At 49.7% G+C, this 25,472-nt stretch overlaps 2 protein-coding genes across 2 annotated transcripts; one reads left to right on the forward strand and one right to left on the reverse strand.

The window, feature by feature from the left end:
* Nucleotides 1–646: 646 nt before the first annotated feature.
* On the forward strand, nt 647–8,216 carry KCNJ9 (potassium inwardly-rectifying channel, subfamily J, member 9). The gene is made up of 3 exons (XM_006895457.1): nt 647–775; nt 2,823–3,786; nt 7,885–8,216. Exons 2-3 carry the CDS (start codon nt 2,937–2,939, stop codon nt 8,214–8,216), a joined length of 1,182 nt encoding a protein of 393 aa, XP_006895519.1. The 5' UTR covers nt 647–775; nt 2,823–2,936.
* A 3,543-nt stretch (nt 8,217–11,759) lies between these two features.
* IGSF8 (immunoglobulin superfamily, member 8) lies at nt 11,760–18,673 on the reverse strand. The gene is made up of 6 exons (XM_006895458.1): nt 18,433–18,673; nt 14,847–15,224; nt 13,599–14,060; nt 12,841–13,248; nt 12,227–12,640; nt 11,760–11,889 (listed from the first exon to the last, which is right to left on the reverse strand). The coding sequence occupies exons 1-6, from the start codon at nt 18,497–18,499 to the stop codon at nt 11,774–11,776; spliced, it is 1,845 nt and encodes a 614-aa protein (XP_006895520.1). The 5' UTR covers nt 18,500–18,673; the 3' UTR covers nt 11,760–11,773.
* Between the last annotated feature and the right edge of the window lie 6,799 nt (nt 18,674–25,472).

Genomic DNA, 25,472 nt, shown 5'->3' on the forward strand with positions numbered 1-25,472 from the left:
GTGAAGTAAATTCTATGGGTCACATAGCACATAATAACTAAGACTAGAATCTCCCAGTCCTTTATACTAAAATAGAGGCAACAGTTTCACATCCCTTTGCCAGGTCATTCTTTTTCCCTCTAAATACCCTCCTTCTGGGCCAGGCTACCTCTCCATGGCTACCTGGCTCTAAGTGGAGAATGTGATGGTGGGCCTGGCCCCGGAGCAGTACCTGCACCCAGAAATTAGGTGATGAGTTACTAGTTCCTACATAGCACCCTGGATTCTCAGGAAATCAAATTCCCTATTTCCAAACTCACTAGCTCCTGGTTGGGTTTTGGTAGGGGGGTTTTGTGGTGTGTTTTGGGGTTTTTTTTTCTTCAAAGCAAGGAGCTTCTTAGTAAAGAATCAGCATGCCAGCTTTTGTTTTCTTTTTGTTTTTTTCCTGAGGGGTGAGGAGGCGAGCTCTGAGTTGTCCAGGAGGAGGGAATTTGGACTAAAAATAGCTATGGCGTGTGGATCAGCTTCTAGTGGTACCCAGGACTGGAGAAGGGAGGGGATGCTGTGGAGCTGTCGCCAGACTGGTTACTGTGGAAACCGGAGAGAAGCAGGGGAGCCTGGGAAGTAGGGATGACACAGATAGCAAGTCCTAGTCAGAGCTGCCGCTACATTTAGAAGAAACATCAGTGACTCCGGTTTTTACACTCCAAGGGAGCTCAGGAGTGGGGCTGTGTCAGGGGCATGGACGCCATCTCCCAGGGGTCTCTGCTGCCGGCTACGCTCCTCTCCACGTGCTGTGAGTTGAGTTGCGGGGAACTTGGGGTTTAGGCCCCTATTTCCAAGGCAAGTAGGGGTTTGGGAAAAGCTAGTTCCTAGGGGAGCTTTCACTAGACCCTCTTCCAGAAAAATTAGCTTCTCTTCAGCCCAGTAGTCTCCCCAAGGGCAGGGAGAGAGGACCCAGGAAAACCTGGCACTGGGATCTTTGGAAGGGGGTCACATTTTGCATAAGAAATGGGGAGGAGTATATTGGTGGATCTGGAATCATTGGAGGAAAAACGCAGGAATTGAATCCTTGATCTTGGAAAAAGGCAACAATTTCACAGTTTTCCTTCCCCATTAAAAAACAAACAAACAAACAAAAAAACAAAAAACCAGTCCTCATTCAAGAAGATGCGAGATGGGACACAATCAGAATAAGGTCCCAGGTCCCAGGAGTAATGGAGAGAGTTCTAGAGGGTATCAGATGCTGGACAGAATCTAAGCAGATTGACTTGGGGCCGAACTGCCTACGATCCTGAGGCCCTAAAACAAAATCTAAGATGAGCGGGCCCTTGGTACTTTTCTGCATGATCTTGGGCCTCTAGGCTAGTCCGTGCTTAGAGATCACTTCCTGAGAACATCCTGAGCAACTGAGAGGGAAAAGGAGGTTCATGGTTGGGGGAGGGGAAGACCTTAACCTACTATTGCAATGGGACTGCTGGACCCTGTTTGCCAACTACTGCAAAATGATTATGTGTGTGTGTTTGTGTGTGTTGTGAGGGAGGGTATCCCTAAATTCTCAGTCATATGTGGTTTCTCCTTCTCCCCCCCCCCACTCTAAAACACACACATCTCAAAGGTCTGGCTACAGGGCACCTCACTTCAGGACTGAAATCCTGGAGCACTGGCTTTAGTGTCATGCATTCAGGCAGTCTCTGCAGGACCTGGTCAAACTTCCAGGCCATCTGTGATCCTTCTGTCACCCTCAGCCAGGCCCTCAGGTTGGGGGAAGGGATGAAGGGCAATTCCCAGGGACTCCAGAATTCTTATTCTACAGTTTTATTTGTAGGGTTCATACTCCCCAAAGCTCTCAGGTGCCTAGGATGAGCTCTGGGTTTCTCAGGACAGATTGTAGCCCAGTTACTGGGAAGAGAATATAAAACAAATTCAGGTGGGCTTGGATTTGAACGTGGGCTTTGGGGCATATGGCAGGTGGGAGGGGGCTGGTGTTAGGATAGTCACTGGAAAGGAGGAGGCTAGAACTGGGAGGGGGAGTAAACGTGGGTGCTTAATGCTTCTCTTGTTCATATTAATATCTATCTCGAAGAACAGGATACTAGCAGGACACAAGCCTAACTATTGATCAACTTTGTACTCTTTCCCTGGGCAGCTTTGTTCTCATAGCCTTCAGTCCTCTACCCTAATCTTATATTCGGATTGTCAATACCAAGGAAAAGAACCCCAGAAACGGGGCTGGCAAAATTATAGCATGTTCAGGTTAGGGCTCAAGGAATGTCCAGTCCTTGCTCACTGGAGATTTGTCATTTATTTCCTACAACTTTTCCAGTTCTTTTACCTTGTAAACCTGTTGAGTGGGGATACAGTGAGTGAGGTAAAAGAAGGGGAAAGAGAACGTGTCAATCTTGGGATAAACTACTACTAGGTTGAATTGGGGGAAATAGGGGTAAGGGGATTGCTTTGAAAGCAGCCAGGGAAGGGGTGGAGAAAGTTTTAGGGGAGAGAAGGCTGTGGACACAGTAGACTAAGTGCCTGTCTTCAAGGAACCCACAGTATGAAGACTTCAGGGTAACTCCCTCCTTGTGTGGGTCTTTTAGAGGTATTGGGATGCAGATTTCTGGTATCTATTCCTGAAAGAATAATCGAAAGTTCATAGCGCTATCCATTTACAGTATCCTTTGCATCCTCTCAACTTTCCGAGTTGTTCATATTGCTCCCATTCTACTGATGCAGAAGCTGAGGCTCTGAGACTCCAAGTGACCTTCTCTGCCCCCACCCTCCTCCAGGAAGCAGGTGCCGAGTCCTCCGGTGCAGCGGGTTCATTAATGCCATAACCCTTTATTAAGCTCTCGTAGGACCCCTGCTGCCGCCGAGGAGCCGCGGGAGGGGCCCCGCGTGGCGGCGGCCCGGGCCCCCAGCGCGCCCCCGGCGCCCGCGGTGCTCGCCCTGACGCGGCCGCCATGGCGCAAGAGAACGCGGCGTTCTCGCCGGGGCCGGAGGAGGCCCCGCGCCGCCGCGGCCGGCAGCGCTACGTGGAGAAGGACGGCCGGTGCAACGTGCAGCAGGGCAACGTGCGCGAGACGTACCGCTACCTGACCGACCTCTTCACCACGCTCGTGGACCTGCAGTGGCGCCTCAGCCTGCTCTTCTTCGTGCTCGCCTACGCGCTCACCTGGCTCTTCTTCGGCGCCATCTGGTGGCTGATCGCCTACGGCCGCGGCGACCTGGAGCACCTGGAGGACACGGCGTGGACGCCGTGCGTCAACAACCTCAACGGCTTCGTGGCCGCCTTCCTCTTCTCCATCGAGACGGAAACCACCATCGGCTACGGGCACCGGGTCATCACCGACCAGTGCCCCGAGGGCATCGTGCTGCTGCTACTGCAGGCCATCCTGGGCTCCATGGTGAACGCCTTCATGGTGGGCTGCATGTTCGTCAAGATCTCGCAGCCCAACAAGCGCGCCGCCACGCTCGTCTTCTCCTCGCACGCCGTGGTGTCGCTGCGCGATGGGCGCCTCTGCCTCATGTTCCGCGTGGGTGACCTGCGCTCCTCGCACATCGTGGAGGCCTCCATTCGCGCCAAGCTCATCCGCTCGCGCCAGACGCTCGAGGGCGAGTTCATCCCGCTGCACCAGACCGACCTGAGCGTGGGCTTCGACACGGGCGACGACCGCCTCTTCCTCGTCTCGCCCCTCGTCATCAGCCACGAGATCGACGCCGCCAGCCCCTTCTGGGAAGCGTCGCGCCGAGCCCTCGAGAGGGACGACTTCGAGATCGTAGTCATCCTCGAGGGCATGGTGGAAGCCACGGGTGCGGGCGGGCCCTGGGAGGGGAGAAGGGTGGGCTGGCAACTTGGGGTGGAGGGTGTATGACAGGATGGAGAATGGAGTGGGGGGAAGCTGGTACTGGATTCAAGGAAGAGGTCCCAGAAACGACCCAGCAGAGGGCTAAGAGAAAGTCTGGAGGAATGCCCAGAAATGGCCCTAATTTGGGGCCTTGGGCTGAAAGGTATCGCTTGATATAAAGAAGAGAAATAAGAAAAGCAGAGAGAGCTATGATGGCCTTGTGGCTAAGAAATTTTACTGCCAACCCGAAGCAGTTAGAATCCACTCTACAGGAGAAAGATGGGCAGTCTCCTTCTATGCTGTTTACAGACTCTGAAAACCTCCTGGAGGGTCAGTTATAAGTCGTGTCTGATTCTAAGGCATATAACAAGAAGCCCTTTTGGTGGAGTGGCTAAAGCATTCAGCTCCTGACACAAAGGTCAGCGGTGTGAAAAAGCCTGTCTGTGAAAGATGTGGCCATCTGCTTCCAAAAGGCTTAAAGCCTTGAAAAATCCCATGAGGCTTTTCTCTGAGTAATCCTATTACTCTGTCCTATAGGGTACTCTCATATAAATTCGGATATCTGAGCAATGAGTTTGGTCTGGTAATAGTAATAATAATAATAATAATAATAATAATAATAATAATAATAACTAATCTTCATTGAGTGAGTTCTGGGGGCCTAGTGATAAGGAGTTAGCTGCCAACCCAAAGGCACTCGGTTTGAATCCACTGACTGCTCCTTGGGAGCGGTCAGTCACTTCCCTTTTGATTTACAGCCTCTGAAATCTCACTGGAGTGTCAGCTATGTGTTGGTTCTGACTTGATAGCACACAACAATAATATTCAATAAATGATTAAGAGCCCTGGTAGTGCAATATTTAAGTGCACAGCCACAAACCTAAAGACTTATGGTTAGAACCTACTTAATGACTTCTGTCACTAGGAAGTGTCTTCCATGTGGAAGACACTTACCATTAACGTCTCAATGAACTAGTGGCTAATTAGCCATAGTCACACTGACTGTGGTGATATCTTTGCATTGAGGTGCTGTGCTGTAATTCCAAAGACATTCAGTTCAAATCCATCAGCTGATGTATGGGAGAAGGATGGGCGGTCTCCTCTCATGCAATTTACTACCTCTAAAAACCATCTGAAGGGTCAGCTTTGAGTTGGTTCCAACTCAACAGGCACACAACAACAATCCAACGAGGCTTTCAAGGCCTTACCATAGTCAAGATACTTACTCTATGTTATACACAGTTATGAAGCACTTTATACCTATGAGTTAGTTTATGTAAAAACACTGTATTGTGCTCATTTCTCAGAGAGGAGATTGCCCTAAAAAGAGGTTGATTAAATTGTCCACAGTCATAAGCTAATAAAGTGGCAGGTACACTTGGGTTAACACAAGCAGTCTGGCCTCAAACATTTAGTGGCACTGAGCTGGAAAGAGCCAAGTTTAACGTTCTTATTGCTGAGAAACCTGGACTCCTAGAATTTGGTAGTGACCTGAATTACTCCCAGGTTGGACTTTGGGGAGAGGCTGATCCTGTATTTTCCCTCAATTTCCTCATGCATCTAAGCTCTCACTCTCCAGGGAAGTAGATAATCTTAACATGTCTTGCCTCTTCCAGAAGGAAACTGGCAACTCCCTTGTGATTGGATGACAATGCATCCAACTGAAGCCTACACAGTGAAGGGTTTGGGAATAGGTAGGAAAAGACCAGCAGTACCAGAATCGCAAATGAGATCCATCAGGATTTGAGATCTTGAGATGGACCAGGATTTGAGGTAGATAAAGGAGCTTCAGAGAACTCTGGTGGCTTAGTGGCAAGGAGTTGCACTGCCAAACCAAGGCAGGCAGTTGGAATCGTAGGGCTGCTCCTTGGAAGAAAGATGAGCAATCCCCTATGTGAATCTCCTGAAAATCTACTGAAGGTTCAGCTATGAATTGGTTTCCATTTACGGGCATACAGCATCAACAAAGACGCATTTCAGAAGGAGAACCAAAGATCCATCAGGAGGTGCTGCAATTCTGCCACAGATGAGTTTCTGTTACCCACTTTTGGCTTCTCCAAACAGCTGTTGCTTTCAAAACCTTGCAAGCTGAGTCTCTGCTTCACCTCTCCCTGCATCATTCCTCCATCCATTCCCCAGCTCCCCAGCTCTTTCCCTTCCCCCAGTTTCCTCTTAACCTGTATCCTTCCAGTTGTCATTTCTGTTTAATCATAACAAGTAGTCCTCTATCTTTACAGAGCAACTCCTAGGCAAACCTCTCTTCCCTCTGACTCTCCAGCTCCTCTCTCCCCAATGTCTCTGTTGCCTTCCCTTCCCCTCCCTTACTAAAGCCAAATCCACTGCCATCGAGTCATTACCAATTCATAGCATCCCTGTAGGACAGATTAGAATTTCCTCATAGACTTTTTCCAAGACTGTAAATCTTTCTCGAAGCAGATTACTACATTCTTCCCTTGTAGAACATGCTTGTGTGTTTAAACTGCTGACTTTGTGGTTAGCAGCCAAGCTCTTTAACCACTGTGCTACCATGTTTTTTTTTTCTCTTCTGCCTCACTTCCTCCACTACTTTCTATTCCACCTCTACAACAGGAACAAAGAAAACCAGTTACCCAAGGTGGCTTAGGGAAGGGAGATGAGAGCCAAACTTCGGGCAGCTAATGTCCACTCTTCTGCCCCTTTCACTTATTCTGAGGTGGATACAGGATAGGGGAAAGACCCTGGGATGGGAGGATAATGCCCTGCCCTGTGGGTGCCCATTCAAAGGGGGCAAGGATGTCTGAGGTGAAGGGGGGAGAGAGAGGGATGAGAGCTTACTTGATTTTTTTTCTAGAGAGACAAAGCTGGAAAGGATGGTTAATATTTGAGGTGAGAGAAATACAGGATTCATAGTGGTTTTCAAAGGTAAGAATAATGAGCCAAAGCCCAATAAGATGACATTTTAAAGGAATAAATATAAAATTCCACTTTTAGACTTTTTTAAAAAGCACTTATGTAAGCACAGCATGGAAGAGCTCTGATAAAAAAGAACTGGAGGTTTTAGTTGGCCACAGGCTTGATGTTGTAGCAATGTGATGCAGCTTCCAAAAACGATTATGTAATGTAATCTTCAAAAAAAGAACTCCAGCTCACTGCTCATAGCAGCCTTCTACCGGATTTCTGAGGCTGTAAATCACAGCAGGAGAGGATTGCCCTATCTTTCTCCCTCAGAGCCACTGGTAGATTTGAACTGCCAGAAACATGCAGGGAGGTTAGCATGCAGCAAAGTTAGCAGCACAGCTTGCTAGGGAGTTGGCCTCCAGAACCCCCTAATGTATTCCCGGGCCCTGTTAACTGAAGCGCTGTGACCAGAACAGAGGTGTTGGGTCATCTCATGCATGGATCATTACACATGCATGGAGTGTTTATCAAACTTGGAGTTCTAAAAGTGGGACCCTTGGCTCTTTGTGTTCTATAATTCGAAAGGTAAAAGGTTTGGAAGTCAGGCCAAATGAAGAATGCTAACAGGAACCAGGGCTGCTTGGCTTGGTGAAGAAAAGACATGAGAGAACCTGAGACTTCTCTTTCAGACATTTACAGTAGGGAGCATGGAACTAATGGATAAAAATATCTTAGGAATCAGACGTCAGTTCTGTATGAAAAAGAACTATTAGAGCTGTCGCATCAAGGAGTGGACTCCTTGTGAAGTGGTGAACTCTCAGTTCTGGGAAGTGATCAAGTAGATGCTAGATGCCCACTGTTGGGGGTGGCCCAGTGGGTAGCCCTGATGGAGTGGGAAATTAGATTAGATGGTCCCCAAGGCCAGTTTCAAAGTTAAGCGTCTCTGTTCTCAGTAGCATATGGCCAGGTTTCTGGCATCACCAATGAAGAGGAAAAAAGAGTGTAGCCAGAAAATTAAGAGTTGGGGTAAATGAAAGAATTGGGGCTGAGAAGTAGGAAAGGCTGGGACAATAAGGCCTTTCAGACAGGAACATAAGGAAGATTGCTGGGCACAGGGTTGTAGAATAAAAGGTAAGAGAGAGAAGCCTGGGAGTGGGGCCCCCTTGACCCATGTCCCTGTCCCCAGGAATGACATGCCAAGCCCGGAGCTCCTACCTGGTGGACGAGGTGCTATGGGGTCACCGCTTCACGTCAGTGCTGACCCTGGAGGATGGCTTCTACGAGGTGGACTATGCCAGCTTCCACCAGACCTTTGAGGTGCCCACACCCTCGTGCAGCGCCCGGGAGCTGGCTGAGGCAGCAGCCCGCCTTGACGCCCACCTCTACTGGTCCATCCCCAGCCGGCTGGATGAGAAGGTGGAGGAAGAGGGCTCAGGAGAGGGGTCAGGTGGGGGCGCCGGGGCAGATAAGGAGCAAAATGGCTGTCTGCCACCCCCAGAGAATGAGTCCAAGATGTGACCAGTTCTCTCTAGATTCCCCTGTGGTAGACCAGGGTGGCCAGACACAGGTACCTGGGGAACTGGGGCTGGGAGGCAGGCACGGCCCCGGGGGAAGTGCTAAAGCTGGGGAATTTTCAATCTAGGACCCAGTCTAGAAGGAAGGGGTCCTGATTTCAGACAGAAGGGTGGAGATGGGTGAACATATCAGCCTGTCAGGGTTTGACCTTCACATCTGCTTGTGGGAGGATGGATGGACAGAAGGATGGGCATACAGAAGGCCTATGGGAAGGTGGTGATAGACAGGGATGGATGGATGAACGGATAACAGGTAGTGCACTCAGGGCAGACACTGATCCCTCGAGCATCTTTATGCAAATCCTAAACCCTTTCCCTCCATACAAACTGTTCCAAACCAGAGTGCATGGATCGGAGGTGGGATTTCAGCCCTCGTCCTCTCCTCAGCCAGCCCACCCCTCCCGCATGTATGGCGCACCTTCCTGACTGGATACAGTAGATACAGTAGCCTAGGTGAGCCGTATGAAAGAAAGCCAGCTGGAGAAAGCACAGATGAGAAGCTGCCCTCCCAGCCCCTCTCCTCTGTCAGGTGGGGCAGCAGGATGAGGGGCTGCAGGGAGGCCTTGGAGAGTGTGAATGACCTTAGTCCATTTGTGCAGAGAAGCAGACAGTGAAGGGGATGCCAGCACGATGGAGGAGGCCTCCCACCCCCCTGCCCCAGAAGAGAGCACCAGGGATGGCTGGTTTTTGATGGTGAAGGAGGAGTTTACAGGCAAGGCAGAGGTGGGAGGAGCAAGAGGGCTCCAAAGAGGAAGAACCAAGGGAGAGAGCAGAAACAGTGGTGTCTAGAACTGGGACACCTTTGGGAGAATAAGGTTTGTCCTGGGGCACTTGGAGGGGGTGTCATTCAACCAGTGATGGGTGTCCTGTAGGTACTGCACTAACCCAGGCACCATTTAGTATGCATATTCAGGAACCTCCTGTGTCCCGGTGTGTGTGTGTGTGTGTGTGTGTGTGTGTGTGTGTGTGTGTGTGTGTGTGTGTGTGTGAAGAAATTTGCCTACCACAGCAGCACTTTAGAACACCTGTGGGTATACTGCAAACTCTGACTGGAGAGGATCTCTGTCCTCTCAGAGCGGGGAGTGAGGCTCTTGGTGATCAGAAAACTAAGGATGGAGCAAAACACCGTGTGCTGATGTTGCTGGTCTGGAAATGCTTTGCAAACCAGGCCTCTTGGCAAAGCCTGAAGATTCCATCAGGTGGTGTGGCATATCCTCTGAGGGAGTATGGGAGGTCAGGGAAGGTGGGAAACAGTTATGCAGAGGATTGTGTGTGGCAAAGGGGGCCAGGAGCTTGTCAGTCAGTGGAAACAGGGTACAACAAGCTGGAGATCATGTCTGAGAAAATGAGCAGGCAAGATAGCTAGGAGGAAGCAGTTAGGACACCTTATGGTGACCCCTGAGGAGGTGCTGGCGTCTGGAGTAGGTCGGGCATTAGTGGCCCAGGAAATCAGATGGATTTCCTCATAGGAGGTCTTAAGAGGCAGAAGTTGATGAGGAAGAGAAGGTGGGAAAGAATCCCAAACATCTGAAGATGCCTGGGGTCTGCAACCTGTCCAGCTGCAACAAGGCCCCTGGAGACATATTTCCATTCTACCTCCACCCTCTTCCGGTCTCCTCCCAGTAAGCTGGGGTGGGCCAGCCCCCAGAGGTGATGAAGGAAGTGTAACAGCAGATTGAAAGGGCAGAGGATGAAGAAACCTGAAGCTAGTCTCCTGGGAGGAAAGTGTCAGCCCAACAGGGGCCTAGCCATCTACAGCACTTTCTTGGCAAAGACCTCTCTGCTCCTTGGCCCTGGCTATACCCACTCCTGCCCTTTCATAAAGTCTAAGCCCTTGGGGAAAGCACCCCAGTTTGCTCTTTTCCAGGCAGAGGGAGGTCACCCCAGCCTGGGTCCACTCGGAGGGGACCCGAAACCCATTCCCCTCTCTATATACACGGGGGTCTCTGCTTCAGGTCACAGGGCCTCTTGGGTTGTCATTAATGAAAAATGGAGTCCCCAAACCCTGGCATTGAATGTTAAAGAAAAAAAAAACCAAAAACAACAAACACCAAATTTGGTCTGGGTATAAAGTACTTGATTTATGTTTAATTTTTCGAAACAGCTGGAATCTGGATGGGATGGGGTGAGTAGCTCGGTGTACACACAGACACACCCTACACCCTCTTACCCTGCAGCTCTAGAATAGGATCTGCTTGCCCTCTAGAAGTCACACCCCTCACAACTCAGCAGCTGCTCAGAGACACCACAGAGGGCAACGCACTGAACCTGAATTCTAATCCTGACTTAGTTCCATGACTTTGGCTGGTGACATCACATCTCTGGGCCTCAGATTCCTCGTCTGTAAAAATAACTCTTTACAAACTGATAATGCTCAATAAATGTCTCAAAATGGAACTGAAAGATGCAGAATGAGTACCTCTTAAAGTACAGTGTACTGAAGCATTCTAAGATCAGAGAATTCTTAGACAAACCCAGGAACCCTGGGGCACTGGGAGGGCTAAAGATGGGGCTGGCGGGCAAATGTAGGCAGGGGCTTGGAGGACAGCCTTCCCCAAGCAGCTGCACTCAGGGGCTTCTATTCTTCTGCTGTCAGACTGGATAATTAAGGTCAGAAGGCAAGAGGCTAAGGCTCCAGGCTCTAGTGGGAGGAGCCAAGCCAAGACTAGCAGGAGAATGAGTCAGGCAGAGTAGCCCAGAAGGGTCTACAGAACTCAGAACAGGGCCTGTCCTTGGAAGCCCTTCACCCTGTTACATAGGGAGACTAGAGGAGATTGGGGGAGCTCAGCTGAAACCCAGCTTTCCCATTTTGTGCTCCTTTCTCAGTGGGCGTTGATCAGGAATAGGCTCAGCTCTGAGAGCTCAGGCAGCAGATGGGACCCAGGTGTCCCCTCCTGGGGTGGGTGGCACGGCCCAAGGAAGCCAGATGGTGTTTGTGATGGGAGAGACCTGCATTGTCCAGAATATGTTGTCAACCCCCATCAACTTCCCAGCTCCCCACTTCCAGCCCTTTCCAGCCTCCTAACAGAGAAGACACAGCCCCAATATTTAGAAAAATCCAGTTTATTCACATTTTAGAAAAAACTAATTCTAGGGCAAAGAATGCCCTCACTATGAGATGGGTATGTGATCAAAAGAAGGCCAGAGGAAGGAGGGTGGGAGATCTCCACTTAGGAAGGAAGGGGTGAGGCGTGGAAGCCACACCCTGTACTCTGGGTGGAGGCAGGTCAAATAACTTAAAGCATGTGGTGGGCAGAGGAAGAGGGTGTCCAGGCATCCAGAGGAGAGCTGGGAACTGGGCTGGAAGACAGTCAACACCTGCAAGAACTGGAGAGAGAGAGACCATGGAGTGAGCTGAAAGACAGTGAGCCCAGGGATCCTTCTGGGTTCTCACCCTGTTAAAGGGGTAGAAGTGATGGATGGCTGGTCCTCCCCCAGGACTTGGGGACAGAAGATGAGGCTGAAAGATTCTGCTGCTTCCTCACCTGGAGATGGAGGAAATCATCGTTTGCGTAGCCTCTTCATGAAGCAGCAGGTGATGGTGCCCAGGACAGTGGCTCCAGTGACTAGGGCAATCCCAACACCCACCAGCAGGGGCATGAGCAGGGTGTCCAGGGCTAGGAGAAAGAGAGAGGACAGCAGTGTTTACCTGGAGTGCCCCCACCCACTGCTACCTTTGTCTCCTTCAAGCACTTTCCCCATCAAGTTCCCAGGTCCCACCTTTTCCTGACTTCCAGACTCCCCTCCCCTCTCAGCATTTCAGGGAATATGAACCACAAAGAACCCTGGTGCATATGGGTACTGAAAACTGAAAGCTGATTTCTCAAAGCTCTTCATGAAAAGGAGACAGAGAGGATAGTAGCAGGAGAGTGAGAAGATGGACAGGGAAGGACAGGGCATACATAGGGCTGGGAGGAAGACAGAGTGAGGAGGGGTGGGTGGTAAGTCACTCACCATGCATGTAGGGGTAGACTGTGATGGGCCCGGAGCGGGCACTGCCAGCTTGGTACCAGCTGTAGTCAGCATGCTGCACCCAGGCGCTAGGGGCGCAGTGGTACACGCCTTCATCCTGGGGTCCCAAACTGTGCAGCCTCAGGCGATGGCTTCTGGGCCCCACCAGCTCCACACTGATAGGAGCTCCTCCAGGCCGGACTCCCAGCTCAGCCACGCCATCCTGGCCCACGCCACCCACCAGCTGGGCAGGGCCATGGCCCTGCTCCCCCTCCTCTGGCCGTTCTACCCACCAGCTGGCGGCGAGCCGCAGCCCTGGGGGGCCACCCCGCACAGAGATATTGCAGAGCAGGGAAGCAGTCTCCCCCCGGTACACGGTGCCTCCTGCGAGCCACGCCACTGCCTCCAGCACCACTCCTGCAGGAGAAAGGGTAGAAGGTCAGAAGGCAAAAGTCATGGGGTATGGAGGAAGAGGTGCTGCCAGGGAGTTGCCCCGATCCTGGAAGTGTGTGAGACATGCTGGTTGGAGGTAGTGGATGGGAGAAAGACAGCTAAGGAGAGGGAGGGCAGGAGGATAGAAGGTTCTATAAACCCTGTCAAGGGTCTGCCCCTCTCACCTTCCTCCCGCACGTGCACAGGGAGGGGCCGGGAGCGGGCACTGGCTGCCTCCCGAAGCCGGGCCCCAGACCCTCGGACGTAGGCTTTGGCCAGGCATCGGTAGGTACCCGCATCACCGGGCCTGGCAGCCTCCAGTCGAAGCCGGTAGGTCCTGGATGCCACCTTCTCCATAGCAATGTGCCGGCCCTCATAGCCAGGGCCCAGGCTACCCACACCTTCAGTGTCCAGCTGGGCTACCAGGCGGCCAGGCCCAGGTGCTCCCGCTGGTGCCATCTCCCAGCCCACAGAATAGGCAGCATGACGGCCTTGGGGGGGCAGTGCTCCCGACACATTGCACAGCAGTTCCAAGGGTTCTCCAGGGCCAATCCGACGTTCACCAGGTCCCACTGCCACGGCCAGCTGGCTGGCTGGAACACAGGAGGGGAGAGAGTCACGGAAGCCTGATAGGCACCCCTGGCTACTTAATAGGCACAACTTTGAGGCGTCCTACCTGCCTCTCACTGGGACCCCAACTCCCAGGTCTGATTATCTTCCCATCCAGGCACCTGAATCTCACCTTTCAGCCATGGTCCTCTGATTTCCACACCCAGTTTCAGAGCAGAGAAAACCCATTATGAATAGAAAGGAGACTAATGGTAAGAAGACTGCTCTTCCTAGTGACAGTGGGTTCCCACAAGTCAGACACTGCCCATTTGGCCGTGGTGCCCAATAAGAGGCAGTCCCTCCCACAGCCCACCATGGAAGAGGTGGCACTCACACAGTGTCTGCACGTCCACATGGGCCAGGACGGCTCTCTTCTCTGCGATCTGGGCCCAGCTGCCATCAGGATCCTGAATCCACTCGGCGGCTGTGCAGTGGTAGGTGCCTGCGTCCCCTGCCTGGGCACCTCCCACCACCATGTGGTACCGGTCACTCCCCTCCTTGCCCAGTCGCACTTCTCCTGAGGCCAGACGCTCGGCATAGGGGGCTCCCGCCTCCACCGCCAAGTCTGGCCGCAGTCCCACCACTTCCTGCAGAGTCGCTCGCCCCACTGGTGCCTCTGGCACAGCTCGCCCAAAGGACACTGCCAAATGTGTGTGCTGCTGTGTGTTCGTCTGTGCCACGCAGCCCAAGGCCAGCTCTTGGCCCTCGTGTAGAGTCAGGCGAGGGGGTGAGGTTGGCATCTGGCGGTTTCGGGACCCTGAGGGGGCAGCTGACACGTGCAACATATCTGGAATAACTGAAGAGAAGAGCTGGAATGAGGGAAGGCTGGGGCTTATAGTTCTTCGCATTGTTTCCCCTATTGGTCGTTACTGTTAACTGCCGTCGAATTGAGCAGGACTCATAGTGACCCTATGAACAAAAGACCCGAAGCCTTTCTATAACTATCATCATTTATCAAAGTTCATAGAGTTTCCAGAGGCCTGTTGTTTAGGAAGTGGATGCCACTCCTGCATCCAAGTTTCCTCTATGTTCAATCTATTTTCTCACATAGAGCTCCTGGAGGGTTGAGTATAACTCGGGCATAGTGCTAGGCACACATCAGACATTCAATAAATACTGTTTGAACTGAATAGAAACAGCAAATTAGCTACTCAGGACTACCCTATGTTTGCAATACTCAGAAACTGGCTATCTTCCTTCTCAGAAAGCTGTTTAAGAGAGTAAGAAGGCCACGTGCCCCAGCTCCTCCAACCCTACCTCTGCTTTGGTTTCTGTTTCCCCCTAAATCTGGACCCTGGAATCTTCAGAAGAAAAGTCTATTCAACCCACCCAATCAGGGTGCGTTAGGTAGCCAATATTTTAAAACAAACAAACAAACAAAAAAGAGCAGTAGACTGGAATTGAGAGATCACGGTTTGATTCCGACCAGCTACTCATTTGTTAGGTGGCTTTGTGTAAGTTACTTAATTTTTCTGGGCCTCAGATGTTTTAGTTGAAAATTTCTAAGTGGTTTCACAGGTCCCTCCTAGACTAACTCTGTTTTTAGGGTGAGCCCAACGTGGTCCCTCCTGGGGCCCAGTACCTCTTAGCTCCACCTTGCCGCTGTAACTGCCCAGGTAGTGGGCATCCGTGGAGGGTGTGTAGCACTCATAAATGCCAGCATCCTGGGCCTTCAGGCGAGCAATCTTAAGTACAACAGCATCACCCTGCAGACGCTGGATCTGCACCTCACCAGCAGCCACGCGGGGCACAAAGACTGTGTAGGAGAACTGGACGTCCTTGGTACTGATAATGCCCACTGCCGCCTCAGGGGCCTCAGGCCTATACAGGAACCACTCAAAGTCCTGCTGGGCAGGGCCTTCGTAGCCGCTGACATTGCAGGGAATGGAGACAGCCGTGCCAACGACTCGGTACAGGGGTCCCTCTGGGACCAGCACTTCTCGGGCATAACATCCAGCTCCTGCAGAAAGAAGAGCAGGAGGGGTTGGAGCTGCCAGAGTCCCTGTTTCAGCCCCGAGCATTATCCTGCTGCTGCTCATAAAAAGAAACAAACAAACAACAACAGCACCCAAATCTGGAGGAAGTTGGTAGTCAGCTTGGGCTTTATCCTGAGAATAGGGAAGGAGGGCTGGGAGGTCAGACATCTAATCTCCAGGAGATGGTAGAGGCCCAAGTTGGCCTCAGAATTCAGAAGCATCCCATTTCTGGAAGACCAGAAGGAGAGTGCCTGAGGGCAGAAAGGGGCACAGCTGGTTCCTCACTTAACCAATTCTGTTATTCTAGCTATACCCATGTTTGCACAACCCCCACTGACCCCCACTCCATATCAGCTGATTTTCCCTCAGAGCCTGGTCAGGAGAGCCTCCTGGCTGAAAAACTCTAATATCACATATCCCCCTCTTTTGCTTGAGAGGAGCTGGCAAAATCTTGATCAGAATGGCTCGATGGCTTGGCTGTGTCACCTGGGCCATGGGTTCCAGACAATGGAGCCAGTGGCCCAAGTCGGGCCAGGGCACAGACCCAGTCAGTCTGTCACACAGTGCCCTCCCCCCTCCAGCTGTGCCATGAGCTCACTGCTTCTCTACCCCACAGGGCTGTGGCAGGCAGCTGGGGCTCCAAGGGCAAGAACTCAGCTCTGCCCAGGGCCCCAGGGGCAGAAGATTGCTTCCCCCAAAGCCGCCAACCCTCCTAGTCAGCCCAGCTGCTACAAAATACCACTCCCCATCCTCAACCCTCTAACAAAAGGCTTCATTTGCATATGGTGTATCATTTACATATGTCTCCCTTTCTATTGGGAGGTTCTGAAATCCCAGCTGTCCTTTTCTGTCTTTTCTCAGACAAGCCAAACTCTCTTCTTCATCCTATCTTCACCCTCTTCCCTATCCAGCTCCAAGATACTCCTAGTGGCCTTGAAGGCTCAGCTTCTTCCTTCTCTCCTTCCATAGACCACCACACTATAACAGAACCTTGGAACATAAGGAGGGCTAGATCACTTCCCTCCTCCCATTTTATAAATAAGCAAGTTAAGGCAGAAGTGAAGTTTCTTGAGCAAGATCTTACGGCCACTGGATGACTCCCATACACCTCTGCTGAGAGATAAAGTGAAGGAGGAGATTAGGAAACTCCAAGCAGAGGCTTGCAGGGACTGACCTCACCCCCCAGTGCCCAGGGGGAAACTCATGGCCTTTCTTCAGGAACCAGAGGAAAGTAATGAGAAGTTGATAGCCAGACTTCGCTCTTCAGTTCTCCAGCATTGTTAGGTACAATCGAGTCAGCTCCGACTTACAGTAACTCAACAGAGCAAAACCCTGCCAAATCCTGCACCATCCTTGCAATCTCTGCTATTATCTCCCGTCCCAGTTGGCTCTTAGCCCCTTCTTCCTGTGTCCGAATCATGGGACACACTCATGGTCAATTCCTTCAACACAGACTGGGAGTCAGAAGGTTGGAGTTCCGGTCCAATCTCCATCCCCAGCTCTAGCTGAACGGCCTGAGGCCTCTCTCTTCCCCTCCCAATCCACCCCAATTTCCACACTGAAATGGAGCTAAGAGCATCCAGTTCTAATAGTGACTATGTGACTCAGGAGGGCCCTGTCTGAGGCTTGTTGCATAATCAGGGCAATGATGGAGACAGTCAAACTGATGCCTTCCCTGAAGCCGCCTCAGGCCTGGCCAATAACTCCGTTCAGAACTGCCCCCTCCCACCCTTCTGGCTCCACAACTGCTGATGCTCAGAGATCCCCATGGGAAAGTCACCCCTACTGCCTTGGGAAATCCAGCTCTCTCCTCAGTCGGGCCCCACCTTCCTCTTAAGCCACAGAAAGGGGAGGGAGAGCAAAAGGCCTGCTTTTGGGTCACACTCATCTGAGTTCCAATACTGACCCCAGAGCTCATTGGATGTGTTCTCTGGATGTTTCCTCATCTGTGCAATGATGTCATCTGTGCAATGAGTGCAAGTGCTCACTTGCTCTCCAAGGCTTCTCTTCAAATGACACTTCCCCACCTCCCCTGGCTCCTTCCTGCTTCATGCTGTCCACTAGGGAAAAAACGGGCCAAGTGCTAGGTAACGAGGCCCCATAGCTCCTTCTCTCTACATCTTCCACCTTGTCCCAGGGCCCCAAGAAGAGCACTTATGCTGGCCTCAATGCAGCAGGTGGAGACACTGCTGGTACCACCCTAGAGCTCCGGTCTAGGAACAGGCAATGATCAGCCTCTCTCTGACCATCACAACTCTGACTACAGCAGCTCCAAATTCTGGCACCCAAGCTAACACCATCATCTCTCTTACCATATCGCCATACTCTCTCAAAGCATCAATCACCTAAACACTGATTTTAGATGGCATACTTCTCCCCAGACCACCTGCTACAGGAAGTCCTCCAATTCAGGCCAAAAACTATTCACTGTGACTATCTCACACAGCCATGCAGGAGGGGACCAGAACATCTTATCACACAAATGCAGAGTGTTTAGGGATCCCAGGATCTCCATGGATCCTGGTTCTCCCCAGGCAAAGCGGCTAGAACTAAAGGGGTGTGACGAGGTGGAGGGAGGGCGAGGCCTAGGAGCCAAGCGTCATCTGGAAGAGGGGGAGAGAGGCAAAAAGAGACTGATCCAAGGTGGAGATGGGGTGAAAGAAGGAACTGCCCCTCAACCTCAGATAATGAAGGGGGGTCGGTAGAGGGGCAATTATGGGAGACTGAACTTCAAAGATCGTGGGCAGAGAAGGACCCTGGGCCTCTGGCCAACTCTGGGGCAATTATGAAGATGGGCAGTATCTGCCCACGCAGGGCGGGCACCCATGGGAGGGCCTGAGATGAGTGTGGGGCAGAGAGGAGCAGCACTACGTGCCCTAGGACCTGGATACACCAGCTAAGTGGCACCAGGCCTGGGAGCCTGGCGGTGCCTGGAGGCAGCACCTGGTGCGGGGGCGCCTTGTGCACCCCCCCCCGGGGCCTAGAGCTTGGGAGCCTTACCCTCCCCAGGACTGGCTCAGCGAGCAGCTGGGTGCCAGGCCCGGGGAGGCTGGAGCCATCTCTGAAGAAAGGGGGTACGAAGGTCTCCAAAATTCTGTGGGGGGCAAGCCGGGCCAGGCAGCCAATGGCGGGCAACTGTTTAGTGGGATTGGGGGTCGGGGTGGCCTGGGGGCGGGCTGGGGCCGGGCTTACCCAACATTAGCAGCAGCAGCAACAGCAGTGGTGGCGGCGTCAGCAGCGTGGGGCCGAGCGCGCCCATCCTGAACAGCTGGCGCCGAGGAGACTCCAGGGGACAGTGAGGGCTCTGAGGGGTCGGGGTCGCCGGGGGCGCATGCCCAGGTGGGGGGCACAGAGCACAGCAGCGAGGCGTGGGTGCGCGGAACTGAGCGGATCAAGAGCTGCCAAGTCCCCTCCCTGCTCCTCCCCCGGCTTTTCCTCCCGCCTTCCGCAGCTTGGAAAGCCGTTTCCCGCCCCGCCCCGCCCCTCCATGGCCCCGCCCCGTCACGTCCGGCCCCGCCCCGGCCGCGGCCCCGCCCCATCGCTGCCTACCCTCGTCCTGACTGCGACCCTGGCCAGGGCTCAGGTCTAGTAAAGCGATGACACCTGCGCATATCCAGATCTCCACCTATTCCCTTACAGAGCACACCCACACTATGCACCTGCCAGCCTTGCCCTGAAAGTTGGGTGCAGGGACCTTGGGATGTGTGAGCTGACCACTTAGAAGCCAGTTATTTACTCTGGGTGTCTGGGGGACTTGCTGCAAATCCTGCCACTGTCGGAGTAGGCGGGCCCATGGGCGGGGCCCAGGAGTTCCAGAAAGTCTTGGGGCTTTATGGCTCTCAGGAAGTCAGCAAAGACCGGTTTGCCACCTGGGTTAGAAGCGTGAGTCTTCTGGATGCTGTCACTTCCTAATTGGGTGATTCTGGTCAACTTGCTTAACCTTTAACTTCCTCAGAATTCACGTCAGTAGATTGAGAGTGATGACATCCACCTCAAACGGTTATTGCAGTTATTAATTGAGACAGTGAAGTGCTTGACACAGCGTGATGCGAAACGAAAATCTATTTTTTTTTTCTTGTTTGGGTTTTGACTTATTTAAACTGCTTCCCAAGAGGTTTAATTTAGATGTAAGGAAAGGGTGATTTAAAAAATTATTACCAGAGTGAAAAGGCACTCATTGTTGTCTTTACAGAGGGTTTTCAGACGCTGCAAATTGTTTGGGAGGAGATTGCCTATCTTTCATGAAGTCCCGTGTGAATTCGACTTTCCAAGGAAAAGCCACCTTTGGATTAGTTGTGCAAGTCCCTTAGGACTACACTACCAGAGCTCCCTATGGTTTAGAAAGAGTCTCAATTTCCAGTGAGGAGAGAGAGACCTGATAAGGGTGAGGCTTGCCCTGGAGGGGGAAGAATGGAGGAAATTTTGTCCCAGTAACTCTTATCTCCACCTCAACTGTGGTTGTGTTGTTGTTATGTGCCCTCGAGTCATTTGTGACTCATAGCGACCCTATGTACAACAGCTCTAAACCCTGCTCTATCCTGTGCCAATCGCACTGCCTCTGACACACCCATCCCAATTACCCCAGTCACTGAATCAATCCATCTCACAGAGGGTCTTCCCCTCTTGCCCCGTCCCTCCACCCTCCCAAGCATGATGTCCCTCTCCAAGGACCTGTCCCTCCTTGCAACATGCCCAAAGTATGTCAGACGAAGCCCCAGAATCCTTGCCTCCAAGGAGTAGCTTGGTTTAACCCTCTCCAGGATGAATCTGTTTGTTTTCTTGGCAGTCCAGGGTACATTCAATACTCTTCTACAGCACCACAGCTCAAAGGCATCAATTCTCCTTCTGTCCTCCCTAGTCATGTCCAACTCTCTGATGCATAACAAGTGATTGCTAAGACCATGGCCTGTATCAGGCGCACCTTAGTCTCCAGAGACACACCGTTGCTCTCGAGTACTTTAGAGAGGTCATTAACAGCCAACTTTCCCATCACAATACTTTTTTTACTTCCTGGCTGCTGGTGCCAAGAATGTTGACCGTGGAGCCGAGCAAACTGAAGCTGTGAACAATCTCAATCCATCCTGATGCTACCAATTGGAGGAGAGAGAGACCTGATAAGGGTGAGGCTTGCCCTGGAGGGGGAAGAATGGAGGAAGTTTTGTCCCAGTAACTCTTATCTCCACTTCAACTGTGGAGAAAAGGGAAATAGAAGCAGGAAGTGGGGCCAAATGGAAGGAGTGACAGTCACCTAGATCTGCAAAGTTAAGGCTGTCAAAATGGCCACTGGTAGAAGGCTGATCCATGAGTTCATCTAGCATCCTTCATCCCTCTCCCCATGCTCCCACTCATTTGTCTGCCTTACGCTCCTTTATAGGAGAGCAAAGAGGACAATGTACTAAACCAAGCCATCTTTCACTTTCTGTTGCCAAAGCCTGGCACAGTGCCTGACTCAGAGGAGGTACTTGAGGAGCTGCTGCTTGGAGCCACACTTGTGAGCCTGGGAAGAACCAGAGAAGCTCTTTAGGAAGAATCCTGACACCTTCACACCCCAAATTTCCAGGACCGGACCAGAAGCAAGATAGCAGAGTCCTAGTTCATTCCTGCCTCTCACAGACTCATTTCTCCAGACTCATTTCCTCTAAATCCAGCCACAGGCCTGGTTGAACTTTCTGAGAACTGAAAGTCATGGGAAAGCTTTTGGAGGAAAAGCAGTCTCCCTCTGGGAGAAAGGTGGATCTAATGCCTTCCTGATACTTGGGTGTAGAAAGACAGTAATAACAGATGCTGTTTATGGAATGACTACACAATTAAGCCCTTCAAATATTATTTCTAGTCTTTACAGCATAGTTTGCAATACAATATCATCTAACATACAAGAAACTTGAGTACTTTGCCCAAGGTCACAGATCTTATTAATGGCCAATAAGGGAATTGAGCCTAGACCTTTGCATCCTCAAACCCTTAACTCTCCTCACCTCAGCCTACTCTCTCTCATCCCAACTCTCTTAACCTATAAACCCATTGACTCAACAAAAGCTGATGTGCCAGGCCCTGTAATGGGCACTGAGATGCAAGGATGAACAAAGCTGACCTTGCCCCCTGCCCTCAGACAAAGTTGTTCTAGGGAAGCATACCATAACCAAGTCATAAACAAACCTCGGCATTTCTAGAGTACCATTTCCAGACCAGCTCCACGAGATGGATTAACACAGTGGCGATAATGGTGGGCTCCAGTATGTCAGAGAAGGTCAGGATGGTACTGGATGGGGCAGGGTTCAGATCCAGTGTTCATAAGGTGGTCGTGAGTTGTAGCAGACTCCCCAGCATTTAACAACAACAATAACAATGCAATCTCTCACTCTATGGCCTAAGGCTGAGCAGAAGCTGGAGATAGGTAAATGTTAAGGGTTAGATTTGAGTCTCCAGGGATGATGGATTAAAGGAGAGGAGCAGTTTCTTCCACACCCCACAACCCCCCACAGACTGTAAATCCCAGAGACTGACAGCAGGGGGAGCCCAGAGCCCAGGACTGACTCGACCTTCAGCTGCTTATATAACTGAAAGGGAGGGGGGAGCGGAGCAAACCCGAGGCACGAGGCTCAGCACACACTTAAAATCGCATGTACTTGCTGTATTGGAGAAGACATCATATACACAGAGCGATACACAAACACACACCCCACACACACATACACACAAGCACATGCTGAAAAAGAAGAAAAATCAGGTAGATTGGAGAGCACTCCTGTCCCCACCCATCTCACTCATTAAAAAATAGCAAACAAAAAACCAAATCACAGCCCTACACCGCAGTCAGGTGGCAGCCTAAGGTAAGGTGAAAAGAGAAAGGAGGGAGGAAGCTTATGCATCTCTGTCAAAACTGAGACACGAAGGAAGAGAGCCTGGAATTGCTGAGAAACATAGGACAGGATGTGCAGAAGAGACCTTGGGAACTCTGGAAGCCACACTGTGTTGTGTTGTCCCTATGCTGTCACTAGCTGGTGACACCCCTCCACCTCCATGTACTACAGAGTGTGAGCATACATCACACACAAGCCCTGCTTCACGTGCTTATTTGAATTCATTTAATTAGACCATATGTGCATGGCACTGAAGGTGTCATGAGTATCATTAAAGTGAGGCCCAGTCCTACCCTAAATTTATAATCTGGCTAACACCCACAACCCTGGAGACAAGGCTATCAGAGTGGAGGAGCATGTTCAAAGGTAGGAACCGTTAGTGTACTCTGACCTGAATCAGATATATAACATGATCTCATTTGATCTCCAGATTAATGTGAAGAACCCTATGAAGTCAGTTCTGTCTTCACCTTCATAAGGGAAGTAGGCTGTAGAGAAGATAAGGAATTGTATAAAGTTAGTGGGCCAGTTGGTTACTGTCTAAATTAAAATTTGAATCTAGGATTGTCTGAGTGTGGAGTCTGTGCTTAAACCCTTCTTCTGGAGTTTGCTCCTCAGAGGGAAAGCCCCTCAAGATTTGGGTTCTAAGAAAGACTGAAAACTGACCTGGAGATAGACTAAAAGACATTAACTTGCATTTAGTAGTGAAGGAAAGCTTACTGACTGGAGGAAGGACTACAAGGATCTGGTGGGGGCAGACTGGTTCAAAAGACTCCGCTGAGGGTAGGGGGAGGTAACTAATCAACTTATATAAACAACCTCCATACATAAGCAACCTCCAATATGCAATTAAGCTAAAGTTTACATGTTGTTGTTGTTATGTACCATCAAGTTGCTTGCAACTCATAGTGACAAGAGCCCTAAACCCTGCTGTGGCAGACCGAGGGTAAAGTATTTTATAATGATTAATAATGAGACAGACTACCAGGAACGATATAGAACAGAGAGTGTGAAAAACAGGGGGCCAACAGTTCCCATGACTGAAGGCCCCAAGCCATGCTTCTCTGAGTATTTATTTAGAATCATAAGGAAGGTAAACAAAGTTGTCCTAAACTTGGGACAAGGTGGTGGTTTTTCTTTGGATAAGGTGGTGGTTTCTCTTTCTTTCTCTTTTTCGAGCAGACACCAGGAACCGAAAGGGAATTCGCTCAGGGTAAGTGAAACTTTCGGGAAAATTAAAAACAGGGTCATGAGAGAATCTTCACTCCTTGGAAGTTAAGGATAGAATTAGAAAAAAAATTCGTGAGGATTCTCTCACCCCTCGAAGGACAAATTCAAGGGAAGAATTAGAAAATAATTCATGGGGATCATACCCCAACCTCTGAAAAAGTATTAAAAATTCAGAGGTAGATTTGAAAAAAAAAGTCATGGGGGACACCCCATCCTCTGAAGCTCAATATATTTCTTTCGTAAAGAATTACTTAAGAGTTCAGGGGTAAAAGTAAGAGAAAACTAATTTTTGCAGTTGTTTCAGTGTGTATAGTGACATTATGGGTTAAAGCCAGTAGGTAGAGCGCAGTAAAATTTTAAAACTTGGTATAATGTTATAAGAGATTTATGAATGGCATATAGAGAAAAAATTCCTATTGAATTTTAGCCAGTATGGACTTTAATAAGAATAGTAACTGTTTGTGTTGATTGTTTTAAGTTTGTTATTGTTGTTTGTTGTCTTATTAGGTTTAATGTAATAATAGTACTTTGAGCTCATACAATTTGATCATTTCAGTGAAATATATGAAAAGTAAGAGAATGAAGCTAACTTAAGAGAAAAATCTTGATTTGGAAGATGAAGTAAGCAAATTATAAGTTATAAAAATTGATAAATAAGTTTAAAAGCTGAAGCTGAAAAAATTTTAATATGGATAAAAATCTCTGAATTAGTAAAAACTTTTTAAAAATAGACTGCATTTGAAAGATGGCTAGTTTTTCTTTATTTTTGGTAGTCCGGAATGCCAACCATAAAGAGACAACCAGTCTTTCACAGCTGCAAAGATAGATGAACTAAAAGTTTAGAAGCAGATAAAAGAGAATATGCAACTTAGTTCTCAGAGTAGATATAAAGAGAAAAGTTATACCCTCTTTTGACTACCTGTAAAACCCAAAAGGTCAGACTTTCTTAAGTGCTAAGAAACAAAGCTGTTTTTTTAAAAAAAACTTTAAATTTGTCCCAAACTTAATGTTACAATTGTGGAAATTAGGATTTTTGAAAAGAGACTGTCAGAAAGAAAGAAGGGAGAGTAAAAAATCCAGGCTTTCAGGGCTTTGTAGAAAATGTGGAAAAGGATATCATTGGACTAATGAATGTAGATCTTTATTCAATAAACAAGGTGTTAAGACTGGGTTGGGAAACTTCTGAGGGGGCCTGTCAGCTCGGGGCCCCACAACAAACAATTCGAGCTGCCAGCAGTATCTCACTTTGAGCGAAGACAGTATGTCTCAGACTTGTTTCATGCCACCTCAGGAAGCGCAGCATTAGATATAGCTCTTACTGACAATATTACTCTTGTACCAGAATCGGAAATTTATAAGATACCGACTAATATTTTTTAACCAATTCCAGAAAATTGTGTTGGACTAATTATTAGAAGAAGTAGTTTAACTAGGAAGGGTATCTTGGTTCTTCTGGGGATTATTGATTCTGATTGTGAATGAGAAATAAGTATAATGGTATCTACTAAACAGCCTCAGAATCTACAAAAAGGTCAAAGAATTGCTCAGTTATTGTTGCTACCATATATTAAGCAAAAGGCTGCTCCTATAAAGAGACAAGGAGGTTTTGACAGTACAGGATCAAATATATATTGGAATACCATTATTAATGATAAGAGACCACAAATTATAGTTACAATTTAAGGGCATAAATTACAAGGCTTGGTTGATACTGGGGCTGACGTTTCAATTGTGGCTACTCATCATTGCCCCAGAACCAGCATTAAAAGAGGTGTCTGTTACTTTTACTGGAATTGGTACTATGACTGGAGTGAAATAGTGAACATGTTTTAGAATGTGAAGGTCCAGAAGGTCAAAAGGGTAAATTACAACCTTTTGTAGCTGATATTGCAATTACTCTATGGGGCCGAGATTTATGAGCTCAGTGGGGAGCTACATTACAAATTCTGACTATTTCAACTCCAGCAAAAAATATGATGCTAAATATGAATTATATTCCACAAAAAGGTTTGGGGAAAAGGAAACAAGGAGTTGCTAGTTTTCAAGAAACTAAATTTAATCAATCACAGAAAGGATTAGGATATCCAAATTTATAATGAGGGCCACTATTCCTCATGCTCTCCCCTTAACTTGGCTAACAGA

This window comes from Elephantulus edwardii, unplaced genomic scaffold, assembly GCF_000299155.1.
Source record: "Elephantulus edwardii isolate Elephantulus edwardi_28Jun2011 unplaced genomic scaffold, EleEdw1.0 scaffold00168, whole genome shotgun sequence".
Classification (NCBI taxonomy): Eukaryota; Metazoa; Chordata; class Mammalia; order Macroscelidea; family Macroscelididae; genus Elephantulus; species Elephantulus edwardii.